Source organism: Chelonoidis abingdonii, chromosome 2 (assembly GCF_003597395.2).
Source record: "Chelonoidis abingdonii isolate Lonesome George chromosome 2, CheloAbing_2.0, whole genome shotgun sequence".
In the NCBI taxonomy this organism is placed as follows: Eukaryota; Metazoa; Chordata; order Testudines; family Testudinidae; genus Chelonoidis; species Chelonoidis abingdonii.
Window position 1 is genome coordinate 155373471 of NC_133770.1, and position 21524 is coordinate 155394994.

The 21524-nt window shown below is 48.6% G+C and overlaps 1 protein-coding gene across 1 annotated transcript; it reads right to left on the minus strand.

Moving 5' to 3' along the window:
- Nucleotides 1–5626: 5626 nt before the first annotated feature.
- LOC116816060 (aldo-keto reductase 1B-like) lies at nt 5627–19948 on the minus strand. Its single transcript, XM_075063394.1, has 9 exons — nt 19757–19948; nt 16444–16560; nt 15095–15172; nt 12348–12464; nt 10965–11071; nt 9011–9098; nt 8727–8810; nt 7735–7823; nt 5627–5669 (listed from the first exon to the last, which is right to left on the minus strand). Exons 1-9 carry the CDS (start codon nt 19946–19948, stop codon nt 5627–5629), a joined length of 915 nt encoding a protein of 304 aa, XP_074919495.1.
- Nucleotides 19949–21524: the final 1576 nt, after the last annotated feature.

Genomic DNA, 21524 nt, shown 5'->3' on the forward strand with positions numbered 1-21524 from the left:
AGAAGGGCTCGTAAGACTTGGTTCAGAGAGCAGCAGCCGCACCAAGCAATACACTGCATGGCACAGCCGCTGCTTTTTCTTCTGCTGCCAGTTTTAGGCCCTAATCCCAAGGCTGTTCATGGCTGAGTCTTTCCACAGCCTTCAGTGGGCTTTGGATCAGGCCCCTCTTCCAAGTCCTGGTCATGTGTTTCCTGTTCAACAACAGCTCGGGTGTGTGCAAAACACTCAAGCGTGCTGACCAAGAGAGGCAGGATCAAATCAAACAGGAAGTATTCAGTGGCTGTAGGAGGTTTAGGTTCACTTCTGCCTTCTGGCCTCAGTGCTGGGCTAGGAGGCAATCTGATGTGAGAACTGCCTTAATCCTTTGTTGAATCTGTTCCACTTTCACTACAGATTAACTGGGCCAACATACCCTACTGAAGCCCCCCATGGTGTGGGGGTTAGGGTGCTCAGCTAGCATGTGGGAGACCCTTATTCAAATCCCTCGTCTGCCTGCTCAGAGGATCTCTAGCTAATGAGGTAATAGCCATTTTACAGGGCCTTTTGTTCATTTTAATTAAAGATTAATTGCAGCTGGCTGCAACCCCCCCCCCACCTCTTTGTCCACCATGATCAGGCTACACTCTCAGGTTGTGGCAGACCCCAGTGCACTCCCCTGCTCTTTTGAGGGGTGTGAACTGGAGGCTCCCACCTCCTGGGGAGAGTCAGAGGGGGATGATCCCTGTCCAGATTCCCTCCCTGTCCCAAGAAGACAGTGGCCTCCTGAGCAAGGGGCCGGGTGGGGGTGTTCAGACAAGGATGGCCCATCTCAAAGGACAGTCACCAAGGAGGCAGGAAATCCCTGTGGAAACCTCTGCTGAACAGGCAGCTGGGGGATTTGAACCAGGATCTCCTACAACCCAGTTGAGTATCCTAATCACATCTAGAGAGTGGGGATTGTGTTGGCCCAAATCACATTTAATTAATGTGAAACAGCTTCCACAGGAAAGAGGGAGGTCACCTGCCCCCCCCCCCCCCCCATCAGTCTAACAAAAAGATGAAGGTATACAAACACCAGAGCATATTTGGACCCACCTCTCCCACACCCTGGCTACTGGACTGTAGGGGAAGCTGCAGGTAGTTGCTGGCCCAAGTAACATTAATTAAAGTGGAACAGCTTCCACAGGCAAGAGCACACGAGCTGAAAGTTCAAGGCACACCCACCACAGCTGCATTCAACACCTGCCCTGCTTAACACGGGGAGGGAAGTTGAATCTGCAGCTCCTAGAACTGAAGCACCTATTGGTTTTGCTGTCATTCAAACAATAGCTAATTAATATGGAACAGCTTCCAAAGGCAAAAGCAAGGGAGCTCTCCATCCCTATACACCATACACCTGGGCAGCTGGAGCCCCTGTTCAGAGTCCTTCATGAGAAGTAGAAGGCAGATTTGAACCCACTGGGGCTGCTACTTAGGTGAGCCCCTATCTCCTGCATTATACCGGGAGAGACGGGTTTTTGTCAGCCCAATAAGATTGCGTTAGTATAACAACTTCAGCAGGGCGGGAACCCCAAACTGGTACTGTAATGGAAGTGTCCATGAGCCGGTGGAGTGATCGGGCTTAGTTCATAAAACCTGCCAGAGCATTCAGTGCTTCCACTGTGTTTTCATCCTGTGCTTTCTCCACATCTTCAAATGCTTCCGTGCATGTTTGTGCTTTCTCCCAAGATGTCTCTTTTCATCTACTGGGACATCATTGTCCATGGAATCACCAAGTGCCAGCCATTTCAATCAATTTATCAACACATTTATACATTTGTGGACTTTAATGCCATGGTTAGATGGTTCCCTCTTAGAGCATGGCTGATGACTGGAGCACTACAGAGGCTACCTTTCACAAAGATGTCTTCAAACCCACTGTCTTGCATCACATTGCAGTGAATTTCATGTGTGATAGAGGCACAATGCTTGCCTCCCATCTCGAGGTGGTATTGTCCGTTTCATCAACCATGCTTTGCAGGAGATTGCTTTATCATAGATGACACAGGTCCAATCTCGGCCCAGAGAGTGGACCATAGCCTGAAAATATTTCCTCATGGTGTACACTGTATTAACATGAGTTGCTGGTGCAGGAATCGTTGAGCAGTAGCCAATATTTATAAAATAGCAGACAGACAACGTCTCAAATCATTATGACAAATAATGGCCAATATGTTGATGTAATACGTGGTACAAAGAGGCTCCTGTCATGTGACTACAGACTTTTGTTTAAATGAAGGCAAAGAAGTACAAGGAAATGCATAAAATCTGTGACTTGGGCCTAAACGGGTCCCAAACTTTCCAAAACACTACTATTTTAGGTACATAGTTGCATTATCAATTATATTTAGAAGCTTTCTGCCAATTTTGGTCAAAATTAGCCAATGTTGCTTCCAGTTATGGCCCTTTTTGTGATTTTATGATTTTTCCACGTTGGATGCCAGATAACCTTTAAACTTTGTGATAGGGGAAAACTGCACCACTTCCAGCATCTCCATCCACCCTCGTGATGACCACCAGCTCTGTGCCTAATGTGTGACCGCAATGACATTTTTCTAGCTGATGGGTTACCCTAACTCATTAATAAGCCTCTTTTTTAAATCTGGATGTAGGCTAAAAGGTTAATGCTGGGTGCTTGAGAAGGGGGAGTTGCCTTTTTGTATTTGCCCAAACTCTGTCCTCCTTGCCATGTAAACAAGGCTAATTCCTGCATTTGTCACAAATCAGACCCCTTCAAAGCAACTCCTCAAGCTCTAGGCCTTGTTCTGGACCCAGTTAAGTCCAACAAAGCTGTTCCTGGCTTCTAAAGAAGCCGACTCTGTGTGATCTACACAAGGAAGAAGGGAAGCAGCTTCAGCTGCGTACTTAGCCCTGGTTGGAGCTGGACTTCCCACAGGACATTTTGCATTAGGGCACCGTGAGAAAGGCTGGGCTCCTGGCCTCTGACTTAAGAGGTGGAGGAAAGCTACAGCCTTCAGGATCAAGTAAGTAGGACCCTGTAATGGGGCAGCTGCCCTATTCCGAGAATTTAGGCTGCAGCAGGCCAGTGGGCCTGTGCAGATGAGCAGCCAATCAGGGCCCGGCTCAGCCCTATATAAAGGCTGCCTAGGAAGGGAGCAGTCAGTCTGTCCCAGACCTTCATGGGGGAGGGTCTGTCTCCAGAGAGGGGGAGACTAGCACCTAGGACAGCAGAAGGGAACTCCAGCCTGGTGTCTGCCAGACTGCAGGCCCTGAGGGTAAGGGCCTAGCAGGTGTGATGAGCCGAAGGGGAAGCAGCCCAGGGATGTGGAGAGGAGAAGGGCAGGATGGCTGCCACTAGAGGGTCCCTGGGTTGGGACCCAGAGTAGTGGGTGGGTCTGGGTCCCTCCCTTCACCTTTGCCTTACACCTGGCTGACAGTAGTGGCCGTCTTGGGCTGAACCAATCCCCTGCCAAGAGGGGTGTGACTTTGGGGGTGCAGTTGTGCACATTGGCTGGGGCTCAGAGACAGCTGATTGACACCCCCTCAGAAGGGGGCGAGGATGGACTAAGGGGGCACTGCTGGAGGGCAGTGGCTCAAAGAGGATGCCGCAAGTTGAGAGCGACGCGGGCTCAGATGCCAACCAAGGGCGAGACACCACAAGGAGAGGGCACTCCACTGGACTGAGCTAATTCCCGGAGTCACCAGTGGGAGGTGCTGTGGTGGTGAGTCCCAACACTGTTACAGACTCCCATCTTTCAAAGGGTGTCCTTGAGGAGCAGAGTTGGGGTAACTTTTCAACTTTAGACCAGACACAGAGTGAATTATCTTTACCCCACAAGAGGGCACTAACAGACAGGGCTGAAGGGCAACCTAGAGAGAGGTTTTTGTACATCCCTTATAATTAAGGAACAAATAACTTCTCAATTTAAAACAAACTGCCTGGTGAGAACAATGTCACAGTAACAAATTGAAGTAGCTGGAGAGGAAGTTTAAATGTGAGATCTCAGCTAAAGAGATCGCATCTTCAAAGCCCTGTACAAAGTATTATATATTGCTACGTGTTAGCTATCTAAATGAATCCTTCCCTTTCCAATTCAATGTGAAACAGCCATGATAACTAATTATATGCAAGTTATTTCAGCTAGGTCTATAGGAAGGTTTCATCTGACATCTTTCTGTTTTGTTTTCATTCTAACCACACACAGAGCTTTACACTTCTAGAATATACATCCAAATTTACACTACATCCGTTCAACACACATAACGGTCATCATCTGGCAAACAAACTGAATGGACAACATTAAGCAGGGGCTTAGTGTACCATACCACCTGAGGTATGTGAACTTGTGTATCTTAAAAACACAAATCATAGACCTTTAAGGTCAGAAGGGACCATTATGGTCACCTAGTCTGACCTCCTGCACAACGCAGGCCACAAAATCTCATCCACCCACTCCTGTATCAAACCCCTGACCTATGTCTGAGCTACTGAAGTCCTCAAATCATGGTTTAAAGACCTCAAGGTGCAGAGAATCCTCCAGCAAGTGACCCGTGCCCCATGCTGCAGAGGAAGGCGAAAAACCCAAATACACATAAATCTAATGTACATTAAAAGGTTTAAGTCTCTCCAAGTTAATACTGGGCCTGACCATACATTCACTGAAGTCCACTGCAAAACTGTTGCTCCCAGTGATCTGTCAAGGTCAGCTTGCTGTACTGTGCAGTTCATCAGGACAGGCTGACTTTTATGCATATGCATACAGTGAACTAGCCTGTTTGCTGGGCACGTGAAGGGAAAGGGTGCTCCCCAAACGATAAGCAACATGCAGTGAAAACTGTGACTTGTCTCCAGCAGACATTCACCTGTGCATCCAGGGCTATCCAGCACAAGGGCTATACCTCGCTTTAGTCCCATTTAATCGGGAGTAAGGGGGCAGAACAAAATGGGACTGAAGTGATCGGGTTGGTCTTCAGTACAGGAGTGAATTCTGCCCACAGTAAAAAAAAGTCTGTGACTCCAATTGATAGGAATATTCCAGTTGCTATGACTTCCCCCCCACAGCAAACTAACTGATTTATAACATGGCAGTGCAGAATATAGCAGAAGCATTTACATTGCTGAAGGTTTTTAGAACAGGAGACTACAAATCCCATGTTGCATCAAGTTAAAGGCACGTTGGTACAGTCTTATGTTTAACAAAACCCCAGTATGTTCAGTATGGTGCAAGTCCCCTGAAAAATGAACACATGAACTCAGGAATGCTAAATGCTGTCATTGAGCAGCTGGTTTTTATTGTGTTACTGAAAGAAAATCAGGGGAACATTACAGAAGCGTCTGATCCTTTACTCCCATATCTAGAAACTGTCTGCAGAGAACAAATAGCTTATCAAGATTCCCCCCTTACCCTTTGCTGAGCAAATATTTAAAATCACTCTTGTAAAATTCTCCTCCATTCTCACATCATTTAAAATGGGAAATAAAACGTAATTAGTTTTAGCCCCAGTGTACAGGTAGGCAAGTAGATTTTAGTTTACCTTGCCTAGTACGTTTTCATAAGGATTTTGAGAGGCTGATATGGATCATTTTAAAAGCTTGCCAATACATGCAGTTGATTTACTGGGAACTGGATCTTCCAGGATTGACTTGCTATTTCTTGTCACTGAATGGGAAGTGTTTGTGTGTCTCCAACCTGGAATAAAAGACAAATACATCCTAAGTAAATAATTATCACAATCATTCAGAATATTCCATATAGAAGCTTTTTCAAGAAGCAAAACAGTGCAGGTAGCCAGCCACCTCTTCTATACATGTGATAGGAATAGCCAAAATAGGGAATTTTACTGGAATTCAAACCTTTAATTTAAAATGCATTAACCCATGAATTTAATTAAAAGAAACACAAACTAAGCCCATCCCTCTCTGGATTTGCGGGTGCGTTCTGTTCCGTCAGGCGCCCATCCTGCAACTGGATCTGCTAGTGATACCTTGCACCAGCAGAGGTGTTTAAACCCAGAATCTCTCCAACTAAAGGATGAGCCAATTCTGCTTTTTAGCTCCTGTTGCATTCAAAGACTTAAGGGCCTTGATCCTGCTCCCAATTAAGTCAATAGAAAAACTCCCATTAGCTTCCCTTGTGCAGTATCAATCTCTAACGACGAAAAGAGGCTCAACTTAGTGGGCCACCAAGTAGGGTGACCAGATGTCCTGATTTTATAGGGACAGTCCTGATTTTTGGGTCTTTTTCTTATATAGACTCCTATTACCCGCCACCCCTGTCCCGATTTTTCATATTTGCTGTCTGGTCACCCTACTGCCAACAGAGTTTGGTTGTGAAATCCCTGCCCTTCTTGCAGCATGGCTGAGTGGAGTGGGACACAGGAGATGTGGGTTTTGCTTGGATCACTCTGAAGCAAGTCACTTTGGACTAGATTCACAAAGCTCCAGGCTGAGAATTCCACTTGTTGGCAGGGCCCCATGGGGAGGTGGGGTTTAGATTTTGGAATGCTTAAGTACCTTCATGAATCTGGACCTCTCAGATCTACTGCTGAAAAGTGTTAATATAAGGAGCTAGATTTTATTAGATGGTAGAGGGGACCCAGTAGGGAAAAGGCTGAGAACCTACGCCTTAGCTGGTCAGCATTTTTCACCAAAAATGCTGCCTTCCCAATTAAAAATGGCTTTTTGATCAAAATGAAAATGTAATTTGATTGAAAATTTTCAGCTGTTGAAAACCAGTTTTCTTTTTGGGGGCCATTCCCTGTTTTCAGTGGAAACAGGGAAGAGAAGGAAGGCGAATTTTTTTCCCCAATTTTCCTATAGTCAAAAGACAAGTTCTGTAGCAAGGTTTTCAGGGTGGGGGTCATTTTGTTCATATTTTCAGACAGACAAACACAGCTTTATATTTTAACCAGCTCTATAGCAGATTGAAACATCTCTGGGGACCAGCCACTAGAGAGCATCAAATCCATATTCTCCTAGCTTGGGTTATGCTTCTACTGACCCCGGCCCTCCACCCAGGTGAAATCTTTGGGTCCCATGTTGGCCTCTCCAATTTCAGGAGATTTTGGACTAGATTTTATTTGCAAGCCCTGCCACAAGGGAAGATTTGATTGTCTGTATTGCACGGGGGCCAAGCCTACCGTCAGTGCTTAAATAAACACTAGCAATACTCCGCGCGTATTACACTCGAACGTCAATGTGCTGCTCAAACCTTTGTGATGTATCCCTTGCCTCTGAATGGGTTAGCATCAGAGAGGAAACAGCTCCCTTTATAACAGGTGAGACCCACACTGGCTTGGGAACAACCCCACCTGAAGCTAACGGGGACAATCCCTGCTGGGTTTGGTCCCTTACCTACTTCACTGGGGGTTAATGAATGTTGGGAAGGTGCTTTGAGATCCTTAAAGAGTAGATGCTACTGAATATGTACCACCTGTCTGCCTCGAGCCCTGTGGGTGAAAAGCAAAGGATCATGATCCCCATTTTTCACTGAGGGAAACTGAGGCAGAGAGTGGGACGTGACTGGCCCCAGGTCACCCAGCAGGCCAGAGGCAAAGCTAGAAATAGAAGGTCTCCTGCATCCCCGTCCAGTGCACTGGCCCCTGGGCCACATGACTGACAGCACCCACTGCTTTCTGGCCTGCAGCTTCCCTGTGTAATATTGTTAACTGGGCTCTGAAGGCTTCAGCACAGTTGCACGTGGCTGTTTTTTTGTTTGTTTTTTTTGGTTAGACGAGCCTGTTTCACTCACTCACCCCAGCAAGTTCCATTTAATAAATCGCGTGTTGCAGTTTAGTCCTTCCAGCATCTGGATTTCTTTGTGTGTCAGGTGAAAGTCGTATACCTACACAGAAGAAACAGCCTTTGACTCTAAGCCCAGGTTCCCAGGTCTGCCAGGAGACGCAAGTCCACAGCAAAGCATGGAAGACGCGGGCAGATATTCTGTAAGGCTGGGAAATGCAGCCCTTGGAGTCTGAGTGGTACCAGGAGGCTGGATATGGGGAATGGCAGGGTGTGGGCGTGGGACTTCCCCAGTGTGCACACGGGAGGTTACTGTGTGGCAAGCTGCTGTGCTAAAACTCACCCTCTGCCTAGCCCTGCAGCAGACAGGCCCAGACATTTTGCGTGTCTCTCTCTGAGGCTAAGGGCAGATCTTCTGTTGTGGGGGCCCGGCTCTGAGGATTTGTTTAGCACAGCTTTACCAAATGGGCATGGCCACTCACTCAACTCCTCAGTGAAAGGACAAAAATCCCACCCCAGATGTCTGGGCCACAATCTATTCCCACAGCTGCTTCCCTGGCCTGGACGTGTTTTCATCCAGATTGTCACAGCTGGAGCCGGGACAAGAATCACTCTGACGGCTTCCAAAAAACTCTGTTAACAAGCTTCCCAGGTACTGCGTCACGCTACCTCTCACAAGGGGGAGGGGGGCCTGTGCATGCCAACCCAGGCTGTTTAACAGTCAGACCTCGCTCTGTGTTGTCTTCTACAAGGAGAAAACCCACTTAGGTTTCCAAGCTGAGGGCCTACAAGCATATCCCTGAACAGAGGGGCTAACCCTCAGGCTAGCAATACTTAAGCGTCCCTTGAACTAGCCATTCAAATCCTGCTGGGTACAGCTCGGCTTTGGTACGAGTCCCCAGCCGTCGCTTGTGTGAAGCGTCTCACCCTGCTCTGGTGACAGTAACACTTCAGCCATTCGCCAGGAGCGGAAGAGGGCTCCCGGCTTGCTAGCCATTCCCGTTACCTCTGCGTTCTCCACGATGCGGGCCGGGGTGATGCTTTTCGGGATGGTGGCGATGCCCCTCTGAATGTGGAAGCGGATGAGAACCTGCAGAGAGAGCAGGAGCTGGTGAGCCAGGACACGTGGCTGGTGCGGTGGCCAGGGGGAGCACAGCCAGCGTGAAGAGAAAGAGAGACCCATTTTTCCACACTCCACCCACAACTCCCCACCTCCTGTGTAGCTTAGATAGGGTGTTGCACGTCTATACAGAGAAACACCACTAGGGCCAGTGCTGTCCCCCGCCTCACCTGAGCGCTGGTCTTTCCATGCTTCTGAGCGATCTCATTCACTGTGGGATTCTCCAGGAGAGGCACAGGGCTGTTCTCCCCCGAAGGGCTAAGGGAAGGAATTTGGAGAGTCCTAAACAACGGCTGCTGTTCTCGGAGAACAGGCAGCACTTTGCAAACAGGAGGCTGGTGGGGAGTCGCCTTCACAACACCGCTGGGAGGCAGCAAAGCCTCCTGCTGCTGGTTGGAGAAACAGGGAAGGGAAGGAACTGAGGGATTCTGTCACTCCCCCTGAGTCAGCGACAGCCTCGACAAACACGAACACCGGCTGCTAATTACAGCCAGGGCCCCTCCCTGGCCCAGCTCACTCAGCTTCTCCCCTGCTTTGTCACCATGCAGCGGGGCTGCACCCCAGAACTCATCATGCAGAGGGACCCCTGTTATGTTGGCCAGGCTCTTGATAAAGATAAAAGAATCCAGTAAATGCTATTGAGCCAAGCTACTCCACCCATGTCAGTGAAATCAAACTGGAGTGACAGCAGACTCTGGGCCAGTTAGCCTAGTGAAGATCTCAGCCAGACCTTGGCTGGGTGGGCCAGGGTTACCAGCCACGAAGGCAGAGGACCCAGCTTGTATCTCAGAGCCACCCCAGGCTACAGAAACACCTTCCAGGTCTCCAGCTCACACTCACTCCATTTGCCAGACAGTCAGCACAGAGCCCTGCGATGCCAGTTCAGGGCAAAACTGCCCCTTTTTGCTACAGCTGTGTGCTGTGGGCATCTACTGTCCCCAGAAGGTGCTGTCTGAGTCATGGAATCATAGAATATCAGGGTTGGAAGAGACCTCAGGAGGTCATCTAGTCCAACCCCCTGCTCAAAGCAGGACCAATTCCCATCTAAATCATCCCAGCCAGGGCTTTGTCAAGCCTGACCTTAAAAACCTCTAAGGATGGAGATTCCACCACCTCCTTAGGTAACCCATTCCAGTGCTTCACCACCCTCCTAGTGAAATAGTGTTTCCTAATATCCAACCTAGACCTCCCCCACTGCAACTTGAGACCATTGATCCTTGTTCTGTTATCTGCCCCACTGAGAACAGCCGAGCTCCATCTTCTTTGGAACCCCCCTTCAGGTAGTTGAAAGCAGCTATCAACCCCCCGTTCATTTTTCTCTTCTGCAGACTAAACAATCCCAGTCCCCTCAGCCTTTCCTCATAAATCATGTGCTTCAGCCCCCTAATCATTTTTGTTGCCCTCCGCTGGACTCTTCCCAATTTTTCCACATCCTTCTTGTAGTGTGGGGACCAAAACTGGACACAATACTCCAGATGAGGCTTCACCAGTGCCGAATGGAGGGGAATAATCACTTCCCTCAATCTGCTGGCAATGCCCGTACTTATACAGCCCAAAATGCCGTTAGCCTTCTTGGCAACAAGGGCACACTGTTGACTCATATCCAGCTTCTCGTCCACTGTAACCCCTACTCCTTTTCTGCAGAACTGCTGCTTAGCCAGTCACCAGCATCGACTGTGGAGCAGCAAGACCCCCACCCCTTTTACCTCCCCCTCTTCTCTGATTAGCTCACTGGCCATTCTCCCTTTACAGGTGACTTTTGGAGCACGGTTCCGCTCTGAGAAACCATCATCATTGGAGTCTGTGACTCCAGATCACACACGTACCGTGTTCCTCTAATGCCGCGCAAACCTTGCCCCGCTATCCAAGGACCACCCTGGCTTCCTTCCGGCGCCCACGCTCACAAGGTAGTTGCTCCTTCTGGAATGAAGGCGGAGGTTCCCCCAGGGATACCCGAGCCAGACTGGAATCCGGCTCCCTGGTGGGGGGAAACGCTGATCTCTGAGTGTTAACAAGCAGGCAGGACTGACAACAGCACCGCCTGGGTCCTGTGTGTATTCACCCTCCAGCATAGCCTACTGCTTTAGATCTACCCTCCAAGGCCACATGTTAGGGGTGACTCACCAGGGCAGGGCTGGGCAGCCGAAGGGACTGTATGCAATGAGGACAATCCCCTTAGACTTGCAGTACTCCACCAGCTGGGGCTGGGTCAGGTAGGGATGCAGCTCCACCTGGTGGAGAAACAGTTATTGTATCTCATGCCCCCGTCCCATTGCCTCAAGGTGCTCAGGAGTGGGTTCTGAAGTGCCGGGAAGTCCTTCCCTAGGAGGGACGAGTGCAGCTTTCATTGGAAAGCCCAAAGCTGGAGCCTGGTTTGCTGAATATTAGGAGCCTCCACAGCCCAGGGTCAGATGAGCCTCCCTCCTGCCCTGGGCAAGTCTTCTCTTCTCTGCCCAATCCCACATGCCTCTCCCAGCATGCTGGACCGAGCATCAGATGCAGCCTCCTTCCTCCATACCCTGGCCTAAGAGAGGGGAAGCAAGGCTCAGGCTGCAGATTTCTGCCAGATCATAGAATATCAAGGTTGGAAGGGACTTCAGGGGGTATCTAGTCCAACCCCCTGCTCAAAGCAGGACCGACACCAACTAAATCATCCCAGCCAGGGCTTTGTCAAGCTTGACCTTAAAAACCTCTACGGAAGGAGATTCCACCACTTCCCTAGGGAACCCATTCCAGTGCTTCACCACCCTCCTAGTGGACCAGGACCTAGTGGATCAGGCCCGATCAATCCCCCTTCACAGCATTCCCCAGGGCCGCCTCCTGCAGCGTTACCTATTGGCCAGTGACAGCGGCTGGCTTGGAGAAGGGACACATGACTGGCTGCAGGAAGACAGAACCTAATTGATTAGGCCAGTGATTCTCAGCCTTCTCTACACCATGCCCTGCCCCCTACGTTAAGAGGCAGCTTGGCCTAGTTAGGAGCAATTCGGAGCCATGAGACTTGGGCTTTAACTTCCCCCTCTCCATGATTGTTTCCCCTTTGCCCGGTTTGTCTATTTGGACCGCTGGCTTTTCAGTGCAGGGACTCTCTCACTGAGCACAGTGGGGTCCCAAGCTTGGTTGGGCTCTGTGCTTCTGGGATACAAAGAAGCCCTTTTGGGGGGCAAGCCCTCAAAGAAGGAGCACAACCTCTCTGGCTCTGCCCAAGCTGTGAACCCAGCACTCAAAAGTCTGCTTAGCACAATACAGCAGATGACACAGCGGCAGCTTCCCAATTACTATTTGCAACTATAAGCAGCCCGATGCAAAGGTAGCATAAGCACTCCTCGGAGCGGAGACACCATTGCTACAGGCAGAGCAGGTGAGAGAGACAAGCTTTTGAGCTGCACAGAGCTGAAGGAGACTCACTCGCCTTGTCTCTCTCATATTCGGGGACCAGCCTAGACCACCATGGCAAACGACACCATACAGGTGTAACTCATATGCTGCCCGATCACAAGCCTTTACCTGGTTGGCGGCAGGTTTGATCCTGCACACGGACAGCAGCCTCTCCAGCTGGGAGACATTGAAGTTGGAAACTCCCACCGATTTCACCAGGCCTTCGTCCACCAGCTTCTCCATCGTCTGCCAGGAAAACAAAGAGGTGCTGGATGATTTAGTTGGGGATTGGTCCTGCTTTGAGCAGGGGGTTGGACTAGATACTTCCTGAGGTCCCTTCCAACCCTGATATTCTATGATTCTATGCAGCAGGTCACGGGCTGGGCCTGCACAGCTGTGGAAACGCAGGGGGCTGCTGGAATAACGGGCGACTGACAATGCATTGGCTGGCTTTGCCAGGGTGCTGGAATGCTTGCAGCTGCCACCGGCTTCACCCGGAGCTGTGGGTGCTCAGCACCTGTGTCAAAGCCCACCAACTCCTTAGGGGCGTCGACCCAGATCCTCCAACGGAGTGAGGCACTGGTGCCTGTATACCTTCGAGGAGGTGGGCCCAGGCGCATGCAACAGGCCCAGCGATTGGTGCTCTCACGTGCCACAGAAGATCCTGGCCTGGTGCTTACGTTGGCAGAAGAGGGTCCTGATCATCCTTGGACATTAGGAAAAAGTTCCTAACTGTCAGGGTGGTTAAACACTGGAATAAATTGCCTAGGGAGGCTGTGGAATCTCCATTTCTGGAGATATTTAAGAGTAGGTTAGATAAATGTCTATCAGGGATGGTCTAGACAGTATTTGGTGCTGCCATGAGGGCAGGGGACTGGACTCAATGACCTCTCGAGGTCCCTTCCAGTCCTAGAGTCTATGAATCTATGAATCCTTCCCACCCTTCTGTCCTCCACGCCCACCCAGAGTAGGTGTGCAGCTCCTGGTACAACTGTGATCAATTGGATTCAAGTGGCTAATCTCCATCTCTCCACGTACTTAGGTTGGGCCGTCAGGCAGTGCCGAGAATGGAGCGCTTTAAAATGCAGCCTCTGCCTCAGGCACCCGCACAGCACAGCTTTGCCACGCAAGCTGCAGTGATGTGCCCGAATTCGGCCTTCTGCACACGCCCAGAACAACTGAGGTGAAAGGGAGCTGACTGGAATCGGAGCTCTACTTCCCATTTGGAACGGGTTTAAAAATATTTCCGTCAGCACGTGAGCACGGCCTGTCTCCTCCCGTGATGCATTAGCTCCTCTTGGAGCCTTTGTACATTTTAAATGAGGCCATTTCATTATCTTCAGCCAGACTAAAAACCTGCCCTGGCTCGTACCACTTGCTACGGCAGCGGGCGCGTTCAGCCTGTCTCTCGGTCTCTTATAGCCAGACAGCAGAGGCTGCTGACGTGAAATATATGTGAGGAACGCGAGCCAGCCATGGAGATCGTTACGACTGGAGGGGGATGAGCAGCGTAGGCTGCTCTTTCCTCACCGCTCACTGTGTGCTATGGGAGAGCCTGTCGAAGCTAATGAGAGTCTTTACACTGGCTGCAAAGGGCTTTGGATCAGGCCCTGTGTGCTTATGGCATCCATCAATGGTGCATGTCACTCAGGCACGCAGGAGGTGGAAATCAGGGCTTCCCCTGGTAAGGGACCCCTTCAAGGAACCCTAGAGAGACTCCCTCCATCCTAAATATCTCCATGTGGCTCAGGTGCCATATCCCATTGCTACTGCGCCTTTAGCTCATGCGGTAGCTGTTAGGATATAGATATTCAGGCCTGTATGCAAAGGCCTGTACTTTAAGAATTTAGGTGTATTCTTATCACTTAGCTAGTTATAGAGGTATAAAAGAAAGAATTTAGGTGTATTCTTATCACTTAGCTAGTTATAGAGGTATAAAAGAAAGAATCAAAGATCACTGTCTGTATAATGGCCTTCTCTTACTGTGACAGGCTAAGACGTAGTTAGGCAGCCATAAGCTGGGAAGTGTATGGTCACATCCTCACATTCCAAATTAGTCACATTGAAATAAGGTGCTATTGGACTGTTAGGAATATCAGGACAGGATTGTATTCCTATCACCTCCAGAGAAAGGGAAGAGCCTAGAAGATGTAAAAGGAAACTTAGTTTAATAGCATCCTGTCTGGCAAGAACTCACTTATCAATAGACACGGCTGGAAAACCCTTATGGCTGTATAGATGTAATTGTGAAATCCTCACTTCTGTATTGTTTTGTATGTTTATTTGCATGGTCTCTGTCTGGTTCTGTGATTGTTTCTGTCTGCTGTATAATTAATTTTGGGTATAAACCAATTAAGGTGGTGGGATATAATTGGTTAAATAACCATGTTAGAATATGTTAGGGTTGGTTAGTTAAATTTCAGTAAAATGATTGGTTAAGGTATAGCTAAGCAAAACTCAGGTTTTACTATATAGTCTGCAGTCAATCAGAAAGGGGGTGGGGGAGGAATGGGAACGGGGATGGGGGAATTAAAATCATGTCTTGCTAAAGGGGAAAATGGAAACAGGGGATGGGAACAGGAACAGGGACACAGGCAAAGCTCAGTGGTGTCAGAGCAGGGAAGGGGGACACTAAGGAAGGAAACTGGAATCATGGTTGCTGGAAGTTCACCCCAATAAACATCGAATTGTTTGTGCCTTTGGACTTTGAGTATTGTTCCTCTCTGTTCATGCGAGAAGGACCAGGGAAGTGAAAGGGTGACGGAATAAGCCTCCTAACAGTAGCAGCTCAGGCTGCGGTGTAAAGTCCCAGGTTCTGTTCTGCTGATGAGCCCCAAAGAACATCATTGCACTTGGCCTGATGTGATGCCTCTTACCCTCCAGGTGTCCACGTAGTCCACATCCGACTGTAGAAGCAACCCGTCCTTTTGAGGCATGAGCTCCCCACTGATATTCTGCAGGGGAACAGATCAAGAGCCACTTTCTAGGGGGAAGCATCCCATGTGCACCTCTGGAACTGCTGAGAGTACTGGCCTGACTTGCCAAGAATTAACGAGTGGCAAGGCATCAAACACCCCAGCTAGCCCATCCATCCCCGGGGAATGCCCAGCACCTCTGTCAGAGTTATTGCAATAGGAGGAAGTGCTAAAGAAAGGCAGGGACACTGGATTTTTTTAGCTGGATGATGCAGCATCAGTGAGGTCTGCATGGGCCTTTTCTAGAAGTGAATATCCCAGCCTGTTTGCTTGACCCTGCTCCCACTATTTCAGTCATGGGGAGGCAGTCCAGGCTCCTGAGCTCAAAGGAGAATGAGGCTGGGTCATGACTTGGATAGGAGACTCACCTGCTCTGGTGTTGCTGAGTCAGTGCACATCCATTTCAGCAGTAAGTGTAATTACCCCAATAGAGTTTAGTCCCGCTGTTCTTACAAGTCCCCTTCCTCTTACCAAAATTGCCAAGAGACCCTCACTGATCATGCCTGGTGAGGATGATTCTATGTTCCATCCAGAAGACCCATCTACAGTATCACACTGCCCAACACCCAATTACCCTCGATTTTTCCTACAGTTCAACTGGATCCTCTCATTTTCTTCATTTCCCAGCCTAGATTATTTTGCTGTTAAATAGTTGCTGTGTGGCAGCGTTCTAGCTGCTTATCCTTTATTTGTCTCCCATGGGCACTTTGTGACTACATGAGCCAAGTTCTCTGTTGGTTTATGCCATCCAGCCATGGAAGTCAGACAATGGGGCCCAGTTATTCCTTGTTTCTAAAGCCCTTGTAGCTACTTGGATGGAAGGTGCAACAGAACCTTTATCTTATCACCATAATATCTGAGCACCTCACGCACCTGTGAGGCAGGACAGTGCTGTTAGTTCCATGTGACACAGGAAGAACTGAGGGCAAGGTCTATCAAGTGACTCGCCCAAGGTCGCGTTTTAAGTCTGTGGTTAAACTGGGAGTTGAACCTAGTAATCCTGAGTCCCAGCTTTGCATGTTAGCCACTAGAACATGCTTCCTAGAAATGCAAAAGGAAACCAGACAACACACTCAGAGGCTATCGACCTGCCGCGGAGGGACAACCCATACTTCCTTGTTTTGCCTCTTGACAATTAAAAATAGAAACCCAGTTCTGTCCTGCACTGACTCATTGCCATGTAAACTGCTGTGTGGCTAGGGGGAAGAAAGGGAAATAAATGCCATCGGCTAAGAGAGAATCCACCTTACCGGAAAGCCCATTGGAGAGTGCATGAGATAGAGATCCAGGTAATCCAGGTTCAGCATCATCAGGCTTTTCAGGAAAGCCGGCTTCACATCCTGCGGGGCGTGGAAGCTGTTCCACAGCTGCCCAGAGAAGATAGTTGCATTATTAGTTGTATTCCAGGAGCACCTAACCAAAATGAGGGTCCTTTATGCTGGGCACTATAGAGAGAGGCAGTACGTGCTCTGCAGAGCTCAGTCTAAATAGAAGAGACAGACCCAGGGTGGGAGAAGAAACGTGGAGGGGAGGGGAATTACTCCAGGTCACACAGCGGGTCAGTGGCAGAGTTAGGGATAGAGCCCAGGTTTCCAGACTCCCAATCGACTGTCTGTTCTATGGGACCAGGCTGCCTCTGTGATATGGGGGCATGGTTAGACAAAGAGTAGGAGAACGGGAGTATAATGAGCTGTATTGATGGGGAACCGAGGCACAGAGAGAGGGAGGGTGTGACAGAGCCAGGAACCAAAGCCAGATCTCCTGAATCCCAGGCCAGTGGCTTCACCCCAGCACCATCCTTCCTCTCTAAGAGCAAAACCGACATCCCTTTCCCCAGCATTTTACTCTATACAAATGATGTGTTCCCCCCGGGCCTTAGAGCAACAAGTCAAATGTTGCTCTTCATTCCATGTCCCTGCTCCTATTGGTCTGCTCTTCTCAGCAAGAAACCAGGAGGAGGAGCCAGCACTATGTGACCAATCAGCTCTCAGGTACACCCAGCTTGGGAATCTTTTCTATTTAGCATTCCATTGCCGCTTATTGTTTGTTGTGGGCACCTACCGTGGGCCTTTGTTACTTGCATCATAAACAGTCTGAGATAATATCATAAGTATAGCTTAGTCTTGAGAAAAGACGTCTGAGGGCGGCCTGATACCAGTCTTGAAATATGTGAAGGGCGGTAATAAAGAGGACTGGTTTCAGAGTAGCAGCCATGTTAGTCTGTATCCACAAAAAGAACAGGAGTCCTTATGGCACCTTAGAGACTAACAAATTTATTTGAGCATAAGATTCCGTGGGCTACAGCCCGCTTCATCGGATGCATGTAGTGGAAAATAAAGTAGGAAGATATATATCAGAGAACATGAAACAATGGGTGTTATCATACACACTCTAATGAGAGTTACTAGCAGGAGAGAGAAAAACTTTTTGTAGTGGTAATCAAAATGCTTCATTTGCAGCAGTTGACAAGAAGTTGTGAGGAACAGTGGGGGGGGGGGAAATAAACATGGGGAAATAGTTTTACTTTGTGTAATGACCCATCCACTCCCAGTCTTTATTTAAGCCTAATTTAATGGTGTCTGTTTTGCAAATTAATTCCAATTCAGCAGTCTCTCGTTGGAGTCTGTTTTTGAAGTTTTTTTGTTGTAATATTGCAACTTCTAGGTCTATAATTGAATGGCTAGGGAGATTGAAGTGTTCTCCAACTGGTTTTTGAATGTTATAATTCTTGACTTCTGATTTGTGTCCATTCATTCTTTTACGTAGAGACTGTCCGGTTTGGCCAATGCACATGGCAGAGGGACATTGCTGACACATGATGGCATATATCACATTGGTAGATGTGCCGGTGAATGAGCCTCTGATAGTGTGGCTGATGTGATTAGGTCCTATGATGGTATCCCCTGAATAGATATGTGACAGAGTTGGCAACGGGCTTTGTTGCAAGGATAGCTTCCTGGGTTAGTGTTTTTGTTGTGTGGTTGCTGGTGAGTATTTGCTTCAGGTTTGGGGGCTGCCTGTAAGCAAGGACTGGCCTGTCTCCCAAGATCTGTGAGAATGATGGATCGTCCTTCAGGATAGGTTGTAGATCCTTGATAATGCACTGGAGAGGTTTTAGTTGGGGGCTGAAGGTGATGGCTAGTGGCATTCTGTTACTTTCTTTGTTGGGCCTGTCCTGTAGTAGGTGTTCTGGGTACTCTTCTGAATCTGTTTCTTCACTTCAGCAGGTAGTTTATTGTATTTGTAAGAACGCTTGATAGAGATCTTGTAGGTGTTTGTCTCTGTCTGAGGGATTGGAGCAAATGCGATTGTATCATAGAGCTTGGCTGTAGACAATGGATTGAGTGGTGTGGTCTGGATGAAAGCTGGAGGCATGTAGGTAAGAGGACTGTGATCAATTGTTCTTCATGTTCATTGGAGGTAGGACAAAAAGTAATGGGTTAAACTATTGGCAGAGGGGATTTAGGTTAGATATTAGGAAAACCTTTCTAACTCTATGTAGTTAAGCTCTGGAACAGGCTTCCAAGGAAGGTCGTGAAATCCCCTTGCTGGAGGTTTTTAAGACCAGGTTGGACAAAACTGGTCAGGGATAGTCAAGGTTTACCTGGTCCTGCTTCAGTGTAAGGGACTGGACTTGATGACTTCTTGGGGTCCCTTCCAGGCTGACATCTGATATTTCTGTGATTCTATAGTAGCTATGGGTGTGCTCCACAAAAGTGAGATGTTTGTGTATATGTAGATAGTACTAACTCCATTAACTATCGAATGGCATATAAGAACATGTAGCACTACTGGGCAAAAAATGGAATTTGAATCCTGTGGAGAATTCCAATGAATTGTTATTTCTAGTAGGGTGAAAATTCTGAAAATTTTCTATTTGGAAACATTGAAACTTTGCATTTTGCTAAGGTCAAAATAATACAGTCTGGAACCACACAAAAATATGCAAGTGGAAGTTAAATGAAACAAGAAAGTCAAAACGATATGCGTCGACATTTTTCCATCACAATTTCACCAAAATTGAGATGTTTCTGCAGAATGGTTTTAGATGTCAACAAAATTGTATTTTCCAGCTGAAACCTGTTCCATTGTCCATTTTTGATCATTTCTGATAAGTTAGAAAGTTTAATAAAATTGTTCTGCACTGGGAGTGGCAGCTTTTTGACAATTGTGTTTCAATCCACAAGGCATACAGCACAGCCAACATCAAGCCTTCATGAGTCATAGAATCACAGACTATCAGGGTTGAAAGCGACCTCAGGAGGTCATCTAGTCCAAGCCCCTGCTCAAAGCAGGCCCTCCAGAATCCATGAGATTGGCTTAAAAACCATAGGGTCTTATTTGCCTTCTGGCCTTTAGAGGGTCTCATTTTGCAGCTTCTGTGAATAACCAAGAGGGCTAGGAAATTGTTTTTTATTTAGCAGAGGCTGAAATGTTCACCCTATCGTGAATCCCGGAGCAGAGGCCATGAGAAAAAACAACAACCCAGTATCCCAAGTCTTGGGGTAGCTTAGAAAGAATTGGCAATCCTGGGCTTCTGTTTGGAAGGAAAATGGGGCTCACCTTGCTCACCACATAAAGCTCATCTCTCTTCAGCCTCCCTTCTCCGAACTTCTTTTGAAAGGCTGCTCCGATCTCGGCCTCGTTCTGGTAGAAATAAGCACAGTCGACGTGCTGATATCCAGCATCTAAAGCTACCTCCACGGCTTCCTGAACGGCCCCCGGGGGAGACTGCAAAGAAAGCAATAGACGCATCACCGCTTGCTATCTAATCTTCCCCAGAGCCATGCTCCTGGGGCGAACGAGCTACACTGATTTACACCAGCTCAATAGCTTGGGACCTGTCAAGCCAAACCCAGGGCCAGGCCTTGTCCACAATTGGGCAGGAGATACCCGCAGGGAACGGCTAGGTGCTGCAAACTCCACACGTGGTGCTCGTCCTTCCAAGTCGGTGTTAAACCAAGGCCCCAGCATGGCGCTAGGGGGCGTTATGGTGCCCACGATGCCACCTTTCAGCTACGGTGCATAGTGGCACTCCAGCCCACATTTGGTTGTTAAAAGGGTCCCACGGCACCCTGGGCAAAAGAGCTTCAGCTGCAACTTTGCAAAGCCAAGCCTCATGAAATATTTTGTTGCCTTGGAGACTAAAAGGGCTTTGGGTACATGCATAGACGGGAGTAACAAGGTCGTCCTTTGCTGCACCGGTCCCTGGAGGCTCATACGCCAAAACTACCAACAGCCATAGGCTCAAAGGCATTTCAAACATTAGTTTCGACGTGCTTTTGCCATTCATGGGTTTGCAATAAACATCCACGCACATCTAATAGGCTAAGAGTCTTTGCCTCTCTCTTTGCTACCAGCCCCAGCAAAGCCTTCGAGAATTATCACGTTCTCTCTTGAACAAAGAGTCTGATCCTACTTCCATTGAATTCAATGGATCTCTTGCCACTAACTTCCCGGGATGTTTACAAGGTCGAGTTAATGCTCAGGCAGATTCATCTGCTCTGTCACCCAGCCGCACCCTGGCTGTGTGGGGAACACAGCTGCTGAGAGCCCTCTCTGTACCAAGCCTGCTTTAATTAAAGCATTTACCCAAAAGTGGAGGCCGGCATGCCCCTCCCTGCAAAGAACACAGAGACAAAGAGCAAACGCGGCATCCAAGCCAAACTGATTATCCGACACGTATGCACGGTTGTTCCTGCCTTGGAACAAAGGGAAAGCAGGTGGGGAGAAGTATAGACCCAGCAGGAGTTACGCCACGAGGCAGGATCCCTGGGGTGGATTGAACACAGCTGCACCCACCCCTGGTAGTGCCAGTGCTCTCTTGTTCTTGAAAGCGATCAGTGTTTAATCTGCTCTTGCTATCGGTTGATCAGTACATGAGAGAGCCTGTAGTTGGGTGGGCTCCCTGCCTCCCTCTCCCATCTAGCCAAAACATTGCTCCCACCCGCTCACCAGCATCTTGCTTTGCATCTCTACTTCCAGATCCTCTTGCTTTCAAGACTTTGCATGCACCTGCGGCTCTGTTCTCCCAATGTCCTGCTCTTCTCTCTAGCTGTCCTCTCCCATCTCCCGCACTCTCGCGTGCCAACGCTGGGCTTTAGATCTCAGGCCCTGGTTGGAAATTCTCCCCCTCTCATCCCAAAATACTGATTCAACAAGATCAGGGCTTGCGCCATGGGTGACATGGTGCGTTGGTGCAGATGACACCCGCCCTGTACCTCTCCCGTGAGGCTGACAGAGAACATCCCATATCCAAGGCTGCCAACGCAGCAGTCTTTCATCAGAATTCAATTCCCATCAAAGACATCTTTGAAAGGAGATTAAGGTA